Source organism: Psilocybe cubensis, chromosome 10 (assembly GCF_017499595.1).
Source record: "Psilocybe cubensis strain MGC-MH-2018 chromosome 10, whole genome shotgun sequence".
Lineage (NCBI taxonomy): Eukaryota > Fungi > Basidiomycota > Agaricomycetes > Agaricales > Agrocybaceae > Psilocybe > Psilocybe cubensis.
Window position 1 is genome coordinate 2,906,686 of NC_063008.1, and position 16,083 is coordinate 2,922,768.

The 16,083-nt window shown below is 41.5% G+C and overlaps 4 protein-coding genes across 4 annotated transcripts; 2 read left to right on the top strand and 2 right to left on the bottom strand.

The window, feature by feature from the left end:
• Positions 1-350: 350 nt before the first annotated feature.
• JR316_0011154 (uncharacterized protein) lies at positions 351-1,590 on the top strand (the record flags this gene model as incomplete). Its single annotated transcript, XM_047896815.1, has 6 exons — positions 351-476; positions 552-576; positions 629-693; positions 755-778; positions 838-1,024; positions 1,097-1,590. 6 exons carry the CDS (start codon positions 351-353, stop codon positions 1,588-1,590), a joined length of 921 nt encoding a protein of 306 aa, XP_047744860.1.
• Positions 1,591-6,085: 4,495 nt separating this feature from the next.
• Positions 6,086-7,417, bottom strand: JR316_0011155 (uncharacterized protein; the record flags this gene model as incomplete). The annotated part of the gene is made up of 3 exons (XM_047896816.1): positions 6,086-6,120; positions 6,144-6,232; positions 6,702-7,417. 3 exons carry the CDS (start codon positions 7,415-7,417, stop codon positions 6,086-6,088), a joined length of 840 nt encoding a protein of 279 aa, XP_047744861.1.
• Positions 7,418-7,958: 541 nt separating this feature from the next.
• JR316_0011156 (uncharacterized protein) lies at positions 7,959-8,933 on the top strand (the record flags this gene model as incomplete). The annotated part of the gene is made up of 4 exons (XM_047896817.1): positions 7,959-8,062; positions 8,113-8,332; positions 8,453-8,490; positions 8,549-8,933. The coding sequence occupies 4 exons, from the start codon at positions 7,959-7,961 to the stop codon at positions 8,931-8,933; spliced, it is 747 nt and encodes a 248-aa protein (XP_047744862.1).
• A 755-nt stretch (positions 8,934-9,688) lies between these two features.
• Positions 9,689-9,996, bottom strand: JR316_0011157 (uncharacterized protein; the record flags this gene model as incomplete). Its single annotated transcript, XM_047896818.1, has 2 exons — positions 9,689-9,710; positions 9,767-9,996. The coding sequence occupies 2 exons, from the start codon at positions 9,994-9,996 to the stop codon at positions 9,689-9,691; spliced, it is 252 nt and encodes an 83-aa protein (XP_047744863.1).
• Positions 9,997-16,083: the final 6,087 nt, after the last annotated feature.

Sequence of the window (16,083 nt, forward strand, 5' to 3'; positions counted from 1 at the left end):
AATTGATTCCTGATCGAAACTAATTGTTGACATTAGCTTGGATAACCTCGTTCCGGTGAGGTATAATCCCGAGTTTACGTTTGTGTTGGAGTATGGAGGTCGGGAACTGTTACAGAGGTATGAGAATGGGCCTGACTGTCATTAATTGTTTCGTCAGGAAGATCAAGTCTCCTTCTCCCCGGAGACGTTTAATCCCGGAGCATCTCGTATGGAAAAGGCACATAGCGCTGTCACAGTAGCGCCCCTGAAGGGTGAAATGATTTCTCCCACGGGTGTTTGCTTGTTGGTCCCCATGCCCTGAAGAAAGACGTATAAAGCCATGACGTGTCTTTGGAGCACAGCGCTCGAAAATGGAAAACATCTATATCCCACCAACCATTATTGAGAGCATTCGTAAAGAAACCGACCTTCGGGATTACCTAAACCGTGCAGTAGAGCATGCGAAAACTAACGGAGCCACACCGCCTGCTTTCCGAGTGAGCCCTGTTTTCCAGCTACATATACACCCTCTTCCATGGGAGCTAACGGATTCATTCGTAACCACCTCTTAGACGATTGGTGGCATATTGAAATCCGGTATGTTCTTGACTACTTCATTTCACATGTGGTGTGTAACGTTGTATCTTAGCTATCAGGGATGATTGTTCCAGGCACATGTTAACCAAACAAGATTTAAAGAAGGTAGATCATCAGGTAAGTTCCGCTCTATAGATTCACAAGCGCCTGTACTGAATCTGACGCTGACCACGGTAAGCTCGATCACGTTTTCGAGGTCCAGGTACGTTCATCGACTTAAACGTTACACGCGTACAGGGTTAACAGTGATTTAATTGTCAGTATTTTGTGGCTACATTCCTGTATGCAACTGCAAAGTACATACTGGAGTCGGACCACACGTTCCAGCCAGACGTATCGGACATCTTGTTTGCGGTACTGCTTATCAACTCCCGTCCCAATCTACAACCATTGCACATCACTAAACACAAGTTCAAAACTGCCTTTTTCAGAGGCGCCCAGACGAAAAGTAAGCAAACTATCCTGGAGTTCTGGCTTATATCTTAAGATTATTGTTAATGTTATAAAATCTTCTACGCAGAATTTGTAGGCTCCCATTCCACAGTAAAAGCAAACCTTGACACCCTCAAAGAGTACTTGATCATACACGGGGCCAAGTACAACGAGTTCCTTTGCTCCATATTGGGCACCGTTGTCACTCCAAAGAAGTATACCAACGCCAACTTCAAAAATCTGTTTATCGTTCAACTTTTAGTGTCTCCATTCTGTCAGAAGTGGTTATGGGATGACATTTTCGAGCAGGCATTAACGGCGAAGAAACCTTTTTCGAGGAACATGACTATTATGGATTACGTTCCCCACCCATGGCTGGACGACAATGTGTTCTACGATAGCATCCAGAAGCACGTCCTTGCACAGCCCACCGAAAAGGAAAGTATCCAGGCCGCTGAGGAGGTGGAGACGTACAACGCAAAATATATATATGAAGATATTGGTGGCGAGGAGCTTGGGCAGATGACAAAGGAGCAGTTAGCTGCGACAGGGATGACGGCGGAAGATGATTGGATGTATTGAGGATCAATTTTAGCAGAGAGCGATGGTCAGGAGCGCAACCACTGCATCATGGGAGATGTGTATAGGACATCTTGGTTTCTAACCATTTTTGTATACTATACACCCCAGTAGTTCGGCTTTCTGTATCCATTCATACAAGCGATAAAGTTAAGGCCCTGTTCAGTACAGATCAGTTTCGGTTGCAGTGCGCATTTCAGTTGCAGTTGTGACCTTTATGTAATACTTACCCATGGTCATCCCGTGACTATCCCGATCATTCCGATGGCTTTGATGCGCGATTGAAACTCAGCGCTTCATGCCACGATATTGAAAACTAGTTGTATTCTTGAGCTCTTATCATCCTAAATGTTGTCGCATAAATGTTACTGCCATAGTATAAGTAAGATTTAGAAGTGCAGATACAGCTTATTCTGACTTTTTGTGATGTAAAAAGTCTATTCGGCATCAGCGGCCGAATTGGAAGTCCAGTCATCTTGAACGAAAGAGTTGGTTAATAGAAGGTATGTATCTCAAAAGCGTACAGTATCTCCTTAATAAATATTTTAAAGAGCATTTATAGGGAACTTCTACAGGTACAAAGTGATAAATTAAATATGTTTTGACTTGTCATTTTACTTCCGAACGTTCAAATGGTTATCGGCAACTCAGCCGGTTCAAGCGGCAACTAAATGGTCTCGCGCCGCGCGGAATGTTACACCAATGACAAATATGTCACGCTAAGTCACACGGCAACTGCAACTGAAATGCGCACTGCAACCGAAACTGATCTGTACTGAACAGGGCCTAAAGAAAGTCGTCAGACGCAGGCAAGATGGTTGTTGATCTTAATTTCGGATTGTACCCTAAGATCATCACAATCGCATATCGACTGCTGTTTGCTTTGTCGATAAACAATACATATTCAACATGTTCCTACAACGAACATCAAAGCGACGGAAATGTAAGTTATCGTCCAAGAAAACATCGCTTCTCAATCTTTACTGGATGACCTGGTATCCATGGAACTGTGTTGATCAGGCACATAGCATCTATATTATCATAGTTGCTGATGGTGGCTAACTGACGTTCGGCGGATTGGCACCGTATTTAAACTCCGAATCGGTAATCCCCAATTTCACTGCAGATATATGTAACGTCTAATGATGGCGGACTTTGATTCTGACTTGGTATAAGTATAACTCGTCACCACTGCCAGACAGCGACCATCAGGATCAACCATTGTGTCAACGGGAACAAAGTTAATAAAAGGCTTTAACAGCCCTCAGAAGAAAATCACGGAGATGCACCTTCAAAATATTTATCTTCTCCCCAAGGAATCTGATTAGAAGATCACGGTAGAGCAGGGTGATGATTTCAGCTGCCATGGCTGGTGGTGTTAACTTCTCTTTTCAGCATGTTTCTATGCCTTGATCATGTTTTCTTAATGTAACAATGACAACTGTATGGTAGATTGTAGTATTAGTATCCGATGGACTCTGTGGGATTTTGATTTTTAGAGACATATAAAGCGAAAGATGAATGCATGACAATACCACATTGATTCAAGACCGCCAGAACAACATGCCTGCCCATTCTGATATAATTGTTACTCTCCCACACGACGTCGCAAAAGAGCTTTTATCTGTTCAATTCAACGCAACAATGGTTTTCAACTTTCTCATGGGTATGAATATCATATTTTTCAAATGTATTAATTTCATTTTCACTCGAATTATTGTTGCAGGCGTATACACTTTGGTCTACGGGAGCACGGTGTTTCTCTATAGTGCGTCAATGAGTTGATACTTTCATAATTCCTACCAACTTTGCATTGAAAGTGTCTAAGAAACCAACAGGGAAAAATAAACTCTTTGTGCTACCTCTGACAACCATCCTCTACATATCGCCCTGGTGTATATTTCTCCTCGATTGGATAGTTGCGCTGCACAATGCTTGGGTCTCTGTAAATGTCCCCATCATCACGGGAGTGGTAAGTGACATTATTAATTTTACAAGAACTTTGATTGCAGACACATTGTTGGTATGTGTCCAATACATGATAATTGATAATGCTTTGACCATCTAATTGACTGAAATATACAAACAGATCTGGAGATGCTATAACGTCTGGGGACGTTCAATACAAGCGATTATCATCCCGTCAATTCTCCTCGTTGTTGAATTTGGTGCGTTGGATGGTTAGTTTACCATCACTTCTATATTAACAATGCGCTTGTGTCACTTAGCCCTATACCTACTGCACGCAGTGTCATTGGTCAAGATCAATGATCAACGTTTCGCTACAACGAGCCAAGCAGTCACCGCCAATGATAGCATTGGAGCCCTGCTATTTATTTCCATCGCAACGACTGCTTCAACCTCGTTTCTCATAGGATACAGAATACACATGGTATCAAAGGAACATAGTCTGTCTCCCTCTTCCTCAAAGTCATTCCGACACATTATTTTCATAATCATCGAGTCAGCTGCCATATACTCCATATTTCTCTTGGCAGATGCTATTATAAATGTGCTCCCATCAACTGCGTCCCAGCAAAGTGTTTCGGGTAACGTGGGGCAAGTGGTTCAGCAATTTAAGGACTTTGCTACGGTAAAAATCATATATTTCTTTAAAGAAGATGATATTTAATGTATGGTGTGACTTCAGGGAATAGCCCCGACGATATTGGTTGCAAGAGTTGCCATGGCACAGATGAAAACCGAGGAGACTCGCGGCGGCTCAGACTTCGGTCATCATGCAACATCATCAAACAGACCACCCAATTCTCTCTTCAACAGAGCGGAACCCGAAGCCAATGACAAGCCAAAATCCACAAATATGGAATCTGATTAGGCAGTTGCAGAGAGTCGGGGCGAGAATTATACAGACTTGGTGGTGAAACAATTTGTACCTTTCGATTGGTTGATAGACATTCTGTATTTATTCTTTGTTTACTTTGATAATGCGTACTGGTACGCTAAAACCTGGTTCGCACTCTCCAAACCTGACATTGCAGTAAACCCGGTGACACAATGGCGCTTGTGGGGTACACTATAGCTGGAATGTACACTAGGGGACTTAGTCATTGGCTAACAACGATATAGAACATTGGGCACATCATCAGTCCTACAATTTACGTTTCTTAGCTTGTGCAACAACTAAAGTGGTATAAAAGGGAAAAGTGGCAAGTACGAAAACCTAGGCCACCTTTTCAAAAAGCGGGGTTTCCAAAGGGTACGTAAAAAGGAAACAAATACTGAGCTACTCAACTTCTACTACTAGTGCATTTCTTTCTTGTTTGGCATACAACTTCATCCAAACATAGATTTAATTCCGACATATGTACTTTTTCATGCTTTTCTGAATCCACTGATACGCAGTGCAGCTCGCTAACCACGGAAATCGCGCGCACCCCCAAGTCCAATTTCCCACGCTTCACATGACACCGGAATATCAATACACCACCGACATCCCCCACCAACACCGATATTCCTCGCTCCCGGTTCGATTAATCATCGGTTTCTAATCTCCATTTCATTCAATATACGTCTCCATATTATTTTAACAATTTTTCTTCATTTTAGAATCGGACTTTCGTGTACAGCGCAGCTTTTCATTTTACCCACATATTCCGAGTAGACACAATAGGCGCCCGGTTTCGCACCCTCGCCGTTTCCTCCCCATCCAAGAAAATTTTACATTTAATTAATCTCCTTCTTCTGTAGACTTACTCATATTGTCTTGGCTTTCTTATTTCATGTTCACTTCGCTTATTTCTTTACAAAGTTTGTTTTACACACACACCCTAGCTTAGTAGTATAAAAGCTAGTTAGACAATTATCTACACAAAAACAGATCGTTCGAATTTCGGTTCAATCGCGCTCTCATCGTTTTTAATTGGTTAGAAGACCAAGGAAACCCTCTCGCACCCTCAGACGCCTCTCATAGCGGTATTCCAGGCGTTTTCACTTATTTTATTCATTTTGTTTGCTCGACGCACCTAGGACGCCGCTGGCACATCAACATGAATGCCACCAATTCCGTGCATATATAAAGTGAGCAAATTAAGTCACTGATATAAAGCCAGAGGTCCGGGGGATGGAAATTAGATTCTAGTAATGCTATTATCATTTTATACATATTATTTTGAATATCCCTTTCATTGAAAGTCGTGTCTTCAATATTGAGTGTTGGGGCATCTACTTGTAGGATGGATGATACATACAATTCAAAAGATAATATAAATGTGCTGGCGCAAAATGATATAGTTTGCTCTTGCCACAGGCTATTATGTGTAGAAAAATTTGTCATAGAGTAATATATTCCTTGTAGTAAAGTGAAGTCCGTACTTATATACAATAAAACAATTTTCAGTGCAGGATTACTTAGACGGATTTTGATTGTATTATACTCGAGTAAGTGTCTAAAAAGCAATTTAGCCACATAAATTATCTTTATACTGACTGCCAAAAATTGACCCTATAAACCCCAGGTTTGGAGCCCTTGGACACCGAACTATGCATCCGGGACCATTTCTTCGTATTTGGTATCTACAGAATGTTCAAAGAGATACATTTGGGAATGGGACTTATGACTTTATAGCGGACTCGCGACTCGCCTTTTATACTTGGAATAAATCTGCAATCCTGCAATCCTGCAACGCTAAATGGATACCGTAGAAAAACGAAGTCATCCGGCTAACAGCAATATAGAAAGTTTGGGTCGCCATACTCAACAGGAATGAATGCTATAAAAACAAAACAAGCACTATACCAACCAATACCATCACAAACTGTAAAGTCAAAACGCCGAGGTGCAAGTTCCAAAAGAAAATGGAATAAAGAAATAAAGATATCGATAATTCGAACGAACAAACAAGTCGACGTAGTATAGAGACAGAGACAGAGGGAGAGAGAAAACTGAGGACGATAGCAGATAAAAAAGAAAGAAAGAAGAACAAGTGGAAATAGGAAATAGAGTTATAAACCACAGAAAAATGTAGAGAGAAACAGAGAGAAAAGGTAGGGAAAAAAGAGAAAAAGAGAAAAGAAAAAGAAAAACAAAGAAAAGTACTCCAAAAAACGATAAAAAACACACAAATATCACATATCACATATCATCACCGTATCACCGTGGACGCCACCGATCTCCACCAGCAGGCGGCCCACCGCCCCTTCTCCCACCACCGCCGCCACCGCCTCTACCAGCGTACCCCCTGTCCCTGTCCCTGTCCTTCTCCCTATCCCTCTCTCGCTCCCTCTCCCTGTCCCTATCTCTATCTCTCTCCCTATCCCTATCCCTGTCCCTGTCCCTGTCCCGAACACCAACACCGCTACCAGCAAGACTACTACTACCACCAACACCCCAATACCTCAGCCCACGCTCGACCTCATCACGCTCCGCACCCGCACCCGCACCCGCACCCGCACCGCCAAACACCACCTGCTTCGTCCGCGCTTTCTCCCGCATGGCTTGGATGCGCTTTGTCATGTCCGAATCGATAGTGTCCGCGGCGTTCAGAGATGACGACGTAGATGCAGAAGTAGAGCCTGCATGAGCGCAGTGTCCACGTGTTGCAGGAAGAACGACGGTGCTGGCCTTGGGTGGGGTTTTCAACAAAGAAAGCGGCGCCGGTGGAGGACTCACAGGGGGCGTTGACGACAAACTCATCAATGTAGGCAAAAACGGTCGAGGGCGTGAGCTGCTCGGCGGAGTCGGTGCGCGCTTGACTGGCGATGATGTCACACCTGGAGGGAGCGGCGGGGGCCTGTGCGCGCCATTTACAATGGCAGCCGCGGCAGCGGTGAACGCGTCATAACTGGATCCAGTGAGGGCGGGCTTGGGCATATTGATACTGGGGAACCCATGTCGATATCGTGGCTTCTACCCGCTTCAGAATGCGTCTTCGTTTGGGCGTGGTGAAAAGGATGATCCCAAAGCATTGTCAAATGAGCATGTTCGATTATTTATACAAAAGGATACTCTGAAGCGGCTATCTAATGATTCCAACACAATTCATTCATTTTCCCAACATCTATGCTTGATTTAGTACACCGGACCGTTACTTGAAAATGTAGAGAATATATGTCGACCCATAAATTCCGAGACTGTATGCTTTAATCCTCCCCCAAGTTAACTTTCTCACGGCCCACAACTTTCAATTAACAAGTACAAATTTTGCCACCACACGATGAGCTAAACAATGCACTAACATAACCCTGAACGCACTGACACACCCTGACCAATTTATAGATCATTGGAAACATGCACTGATATTGCACTGACATTACTTGTTTTAGTGGGCCACCGCGGAGCGTGGCATGACGAGTCTTTACGATTCAGCGTCATGCTTTGTAATAATATAATATATATATAATATAATATAAATATGTCCAACTTTGACGTGGATATCGGTGCAATGGACGAAGTGATATTCAGACTCCAAGGCATAGTTAGCGACAAGATGCTACCACCAATGGCAAAGCCTGCTTCGTACGTCCACTCCATTGAGGTGAATTAATTACAAATGAGGACTGTTACAGCCGCAACAGAACGGTCAAGCAACAACCATATTTACGTACCGCCATTGCTATCACGGGACTTGGAGACATTGTGTTCAATAAGGTGATGGAAAAGCTAGAAGAAGTTTTCCTCCGTTTTGCAAACAATTTTCCCACGGACAGCGTCAGCGGCTATGACCCAGTTCTTCACAAAGACACGGGTTTCAATGTTTTCCATGCGCATAGCCAATATTTCACGAAGGTATCCGCATAACAAGACAAATCTGACAACATAGGTTTTCATCCCCTGGTCGACCCTGATAACGTGTTGGCATCCATGGTAGGGGACAGTTTCATCCACGCAATCGATAACAAGGTACAGTTTCTTCGTCGGGAGATACTTCCTGACGGAACAGCCAGGTATGTTTAGAAAATACCAACAACACATCACAACCAAACTAATATCATGTTGCAACAGATATTATTCTTATAATCCTGCCTCCATACGAATTGGAGACATTGTCGAGATCAGTGTTGCCTTTGTTGCATTTCCTGCCCAAGGAAACAAGTACAAATTTGTTGTCGCTCTTCGCGGAATACTTGTCTTGGACCAGGAGGGAAGAGAGGTAAGCAATGTGACATTGAACAGTCTCATAGCCATTCATAACTTCCAACAGAAAGCTGATATTCTCAGAATGCGGTCGCGCTATACTCCAGCGAAAAGACAGGTTGCTGTTTTGTGTAGGACAAAGAGGCAGCTGTACAAAGGTCAGATTGACATTGAAGACACGCAACAGAGGATGGCACGTATGCGCTTAAATGAGGACACAGTCCACAATAGCAATACTATATCCCAAGATTAATACATATGTACATAGAAAGACAAGGATATCATAAATGTGCTGAACAAACAATCAATCCATTTGCGTGAACATTGTAAATAACAAGGAATAATTTGTCAAGTCATTTTCATGACAGAAATTATCTGAAGGTGTTAGTTGGCACCCCATGGGAGAATTCTGCGTACACTGTACACAGAATATTCCCACACTCGGCTGAATATCGGGAGAGGTTGACCGTGGGAATATTCTGCGTACACTGTACGCAGGATATTCCCACGCTCATCCGCAAGTCAAACTTACAAATTAAGACAAAAAGAATGAGGACGAGAACACAAGTTTATTTCGAACAAAAATTTGACTAAGGATGGAAGAAATTACAAATATCCATTCCACAAGAGGCTTTGTGGTTGAGGGCGATGCAACCAAAAAATATCTGCCTTTCTGGATAGCAAATACAAAACAGTTGCATGTACACGGTCATCTTTTTGCCTACATTACAGGAATTAAATTGACAAATACTAAAACTAAAGAGCACACACCTTATACCCCTTTCCCAGGATTTGATAGCTTTTTTGACATGCTTGTGTAATTGGTAAACATCTGCCGCTGTGTAGTGAAAATCTAATGTGATACCGCTGATGCAACGGACACCAAAATGCAAACAATCAAATTCATTGAGCAACAATGCCCACGAATTGGCTTCAACAAAGGAAGTCTGATTTGCTTTGGGTAAAAGAGGCAAAGAATAAACCCAAAAATGCCTGTCGCCAACCCGTCTAATCCCAGGAGAGAACAACTCTGGATAAGGATTGTAATCCAGCACAACAAGAACATGACCACAAGATGAACTATACCCAACATTTACGTTGTCCCTGATAGACTGTATCCTGCTTTGGATATGGCGGTCCATTTTCAAAGTTTGCAATGGAATGGAAAGAACAAATTTCAAGCCACGGGAATGATATTTTGCAAGAAATTTTTGCGCGTGCTTGAGGTCGGCAGAAGGTTGCAACAGAGAGACTTGATGTCCAAAGGTAGCATTTGGATACAAGCTGTACACCTTCTCAAAGGTAACAAAATTCATGACGCCGGCTGCAGTAGAACAAAATTGAAGTTAACATTGTTTTGACACATGACATTGGGGACATACTGCTATGATACCCCAAAATGCACTCTACCACCAATTGACAAGTCGTAATCAGTTGGACAAAAGAACCTTGGCACCATAGGTTAACGACCACTCCAGTGGTATTGTAATGTCGATGAAGAGGATGTTTATCTGTGCTCGACATACATGTCCATGTCACCCGGAATCCATATATTAGCACAATTGATTATGAAACTTTATGTAAGTAAAGCAAGTTCTTTTATCCCCACAACCCACTGTACAAAAATATGTCCTTGCCAATTGTCCCCATCAGTAAATCATTGATGCCATCAAAATTGCGTGATTAATACCGGTTTTTTACTTAACCGGTATGCTTGACTTAATAATCGGTTACTATCATAGAATTTCTGTTAGTTTTTGTTCCTACCAAGGGGATATGGAAATTAAAATACTAGATATTAGCTAGGTAGATAGGTTAGCAGCCATATGGTAGAAAACAAAATTAGATACCATTACATTATGACTTTTTAATTGCAAGTTAAACATTTTGACGCAGATAATCATCGCTCATAACCAAAAATTTTATAATAATGACCTCATTCAACTGATTTAAGGCCATTAATTAGTCACAATCAATTACATACCAACTGTTTTGCATGCTTTATACACCTCTAACGGCAAGTAGAGGTAAATAGAATGCTTTATTGTTATCAAAAAAAATTTAGCATGAATGACTAGCAGACTGTGGTGGCATAGAATAAAGAATAATAAACATTATGTATCTAGCTATTATCTTTAATGCCACTTCAAATAACTTGTCATATTAAACTTGTTGTGCTGTTCATACTGGCCATGAATTAATAAGCAGACTGTGGGAATAACTTGCATATAGTGTATGCAAGTTATTCTCATGGTTGCCGCACTTTGCATTGAGCAACTTGAACTTCTCTGGTAATTCCTGATATATTACTGAGATGCATTGCATATACTTTAGGTAAAATACAAGTATTTTTGGCAATAATAATTATTTTCAGTCCTAGTTTAGATGATCTTATTATATTTTACTTGCTGTGGTGTTTGTACTGGCCGTGAATTAATAAGCAGGTCGTGGGAATATCCTGCGCACACTGTACGCAGGATATTCCCACGGTCACTACACTCAATTTGCATTGAGCACTGGCCACTTTGGTCAAGAGATGGTCATTTTGAATAATGTTTTCCATGCATTGAATGTATTTTGGGGAAGAAATAATGCACTAACACTTGCAAATTGTGCTTGAAATATGTTTCCACACAGCCAATTGTGTTCACAGCAACATCAAACTATACCAAAAAGAAATATGCGCACCAAACAAATGTTTTTGCACACAATATTGTTTCACTCTTGATGCACTTTTCAAAAATAAGAAAATTATATTTATGGGAAATATGTCCCCACTTGGGCAGCCATACACATGAGCATTCTTCCATCAGTTTTCCATACGGGATTCTCCCAGCAGATCTGGAATTCTTCAATATTTAGCAGGTATGAAAACTATAATAGACAAGTTCTTCCTTACAATTAGGCCTTATAACCTGTGCAGCTATTTTTTGTGTCTGACACAACTAAGCTTGTAGTAGACCTAAGTTATAGTAATTAATCATAACCTTGCCCAGTATCTGGCTGTGCATTCAGAACATATTAATATATATTAACTATGTTATATAAATCTAGATTAAAAAATATTTTATACAATTGTGAGATGTAAAGTCTTGTCATGCCACACTTTGCGTTGGACCACTAAAACAAGTAAAATGCAAAACGGTGGAACCTGAAATAACCAGGCCAGTCTTGAACTGGAGAAGACGAAACAGCAAATGTTTATTGGGTTTGAAGATAGGAGCAAATAAATTTTTGGGACGGAAGGCGCGGCGCATATAGCCCGAAACGCAGTTGTTTAGCTCCTTGCAAGTCCAAGAAAAACGGTAGAGCGTTTTCAGATCCATCTGATCCATGTACACATTGTCCATGGGAGGCGGAAAGACTCTAAAAAATAAGTAATAACCAAATGAGATAAAACAGTGAACATACTATTGGAAACGGGGGGATAATGCGGAAGCCATGGGTAAAACAGTGCGGAGAAAAGTGCATTGTCTATACTATGTCAATAAATATATTAACCGTAAGCCGATAGACGCCCAACGTAGGGGAAGAACAAATTGGTATGCGTGAGAAACGATCATGAATCAGAAAATCAAATTCAAATAGTACAGAACGCCCAGAACCCAAGAACGCGTAATTATTTCTATTTGAACTCTGATTGATGAAGCTACCGATATCAAGGAACGTGTGTGCCTGCACAGTTCTATTTCCAACCTTTCAGACCCATAGTTCAAAGAGTGCATTTGTTCCATCTCTAAGTATTAGTACAATATATAAGCACGTTGGCTAGACGGTTCCACATGGTTTTAAAAATTAAACAACAACGCAAAAAAGTGAATTGAGTAGGACTATTGTTGTTGGGTATAATTAATTTTATGGAAACGCACATTCACATTGCGATCAAAACAAATCAAAAACAACCTTTAAAGTAACCAATGGTAAAAAGAAGTCGTAGAATGAATTGGAAAGGGGTTGCTTAGGGGGTCCGGTGACCGCTTAAGAAAAATACCGATAGCGGTAACGACATTGATCGCATCAATAATATTTTGATGGGGACAATTGGCGAGGACATTTTTGCTCGCTGGGTTGTGGGGATAAAAGAACTCATCTTTACTTACGTAAAGACTCGTAACTGCAGTTTGCACTCACATTACTGCGGTATGCACTGACATGCACTGACCGCACTGACGTTGCACTGACATTTTCCAGTGCCCAGACTTACAATATCAAGTATACATACAAGGACTTGGGCAGCAATGAGCTTGGGCAGATGTCAGAAGCGCAACTGGCTGCGACAGGAATGACGAAGGAGGATGACTGGATGTATTGATCACAATCGTCAATTCTAACGGCATATGAACGGTCATGGAGACGGGACCGGATCGTAGATGATGTGTGTACAATGAAGTTTCTTGGTTTGTAACCTTCCATATCTGCTATAAGCCTGTAGAGAGACATCTGAAAAGCTTTCCTTGAGTCATTTCTCGTGAACTGGAATGGAACACGGAAACTCACCATACACTTTAAGGCCAGGCAACACCCGGAAACCCTCTTAGGTTCTGGCGCGAATTCATCCAAAATGGTCCATCATAGTATCATCCTAAGCACTTCCATCGTCCTCCGTTGACCTCTCCATCACACAGCCCTACCACATGTCTATATAATCTGAATATAGAAGGCGTGACCCACCAAAAGTGAGAATATGTGGAGAGGAGGTCACAGAGCACAAAAATAGCTTACGCCGTATATGCTGTTCCACTCACCCATCAAATAATCATCTGTTGTTCGATTTGTTGATAAACAATGCTTTTGTATAGTTGACCAGCAACAAACGTCCTGTAACAAACATCAAAGGGATGATCAACTATTTTTCGTTTTGTTGATTACTCGAGGTTATTAGTGTTTTGATATAATTGAACAACAACAAACTTCCTCTAACAAGCATCAAGGCGACAGATATATACAGTATTATCAAGGAAAAAGTTCGTTCTCAAGCTTCATCAGATTAGTAACATTAGTTGGTGTTGATGGAATCGGGTTGATCAGGTGCATATACTCTCGGTATTCCGAGTAATCGCCAACTCTGTGTCGGCAGACCGGACTGACTTTGATTCTGGCTTCTGAATCGGCTATAACTTGATGAACACACGGTAAGCGACCATCAGCGTCAAACGTTCGAGGAACAAGATTAACAAAAAGTGTTAAGAGCCATCAAAAGAATCATGGAGATGCACTTACAAAACATGTTTGTCTACTCTCCAAGGCCTCCAACGACCAGGATATCCCGGTAGATCAAGGGGATGATTTCTGATGCCATGACGAGCGATAGTGAATTTTCCTTTAGCATATTTATAGGCTTTGATCATTTTGTCCCTAGTGTAACAATGGCAAATGTAGGGTAGATTGTGGGAGTATCCGATGTATTCTGTCAGATTTCGATTTTTGCAGAGATATATAAAGGAAGGAAGAATGAATGAGAATACCACATTGATTCAAGACCTCCAGAATAACATGCCTGCCCATTCTGATGTAATTATTCCTATCCCACAGGACGTCAAAAAAGACCTTACATCTCTTCAATTCAATTCAACAATGGTTTTCAATTTTCTCACGGGTATGAATATCATAATTTTTCAAATTTATTAATTTCATTTTCACTCGAATTATTGTTGCAGGCGGATACACTTTGGTCTACGGGAGCACGGTATTTCTCTATAGTGCGTAAATGAGTCGATCCATTCATAATTCCTGCCAACTTTGCATTGAAAGTGTCTAAGAAACCAGCAGGAAAAAATACACTCTTTGTGCTACCTCTGATAACCATTCTCTACATATCGTCCTGGTATATATTTCTCCTGGAATGGATACTTGTGCTGCACAATTATGGGGTCTCTGTAGATGTCCCCAACATCACGGGGGTGGTACATGACATTGTTTTTTTTGCGAGAATGTTGATTGCAGACACATTGTTGGTACAGCCTTAGCTGCTAGTTGAAGCCTTCATATCTGGCAGTTGCCAGGTGTATGGGAAGTATCTACGCTGGCAACTGCCAGGTGCCACATTTGAAGTCTTCAGCTGGGCGATGGTCAATACAGCCAAACAAATCCCAAACACGGTGAGCGGGGCCCCGCCGGGCGCGAAAAATGGCGTAGCTCGTTGTTCGGGCGGCCGTTTGGGGCGGAAAAAAATGCGTCGGGGTCGGTTCGATGAGCAGACCACGTCGGCATTGTTTGCGCGACGTTATGGACAGCGGGCGGGGTGGATAGGGCGGGGCGACGTTGGATGACGCCCGCATTATTTCTGGGTGATTTCCCGATTCGGGTTGCAGATCATTGATGTATTGATGTAATCAAATTGATCATCACCATCAATCCCATCACGCCGCGGCCATCGATTCAGCCAGTGCATGCACCGTGCGCGCGCGCGTTGAAAACGCGCACTGCTCGTTGTCCCTTAGGTCTTTCGCGCAGAGACTTTACTATGAGACTTATAATATTGATAATAGAGTGATGTCCTGCGACGCCGTATGTTTACCAAATCAAACCAATGTGATATCTAAAGGATTACAATGCATTATGCAACACAGCACCACCAGTATCTTTACATGTTTCGAGATAGTTGATGGACACGGCACATATTTTGAGTGACTATGGATTAGAAAACATAGTAATAAGATGATCAATGCATGAGTAATTTGGTAATACTTGTCAAACACAGTTCATGTGATGGCTTTTGATGAATGTTGCTACTGTTATATCCACTGGCACTTGTTGTGCCCTTCCTGTGCCACTCTGGATGCTATATGTGTTTGTATGTTGTTAAGAAAGTTTGACAATTATTGCTATATATGTAGATTCTTATGCACGACTGTAAAGCATCGGAAAGCTTGCTCGAGAACACTTTATTATCTCAATGTCTAAAAATAGCCACATTTCCGGACGCTCTTTCCACGTCAATTCCAAAAGTAAATATTCAATTGGGAAATATCCTCATGTTGAAGTTGCAAAAAAAATTATTGCTAAAATAATGTAAAATCATTCTATATCTAAAAATGCCATGAAAAAAAAATAGATGCCCCAAAAGGTGTGCTTCAAGCTCGGAAGGTCGACCTCAGAAACTACTAAATCCATAAATTCATCCAACAAGATCACCTTGTAGGAAATTACAACACACGGTATAAAGTGTATATATTTCAATTCATTTTTAAACCAGCTACATGTTGGTATCTTTTTTTTGATGTAATCTTTAGAATTGCTTTCAGAATTGCAAAATTACATAGAAAATTTTGAATCCGAGATCACCAAATTAGATTCCGGCACTGTATATGTGCTAAATATTGAGTGAGACAGCAAATATAACACTGTTTTTGTCTATACTTCCAAGATGAATGCTCTGTAGAATAGGTTGGTTACTCATATGC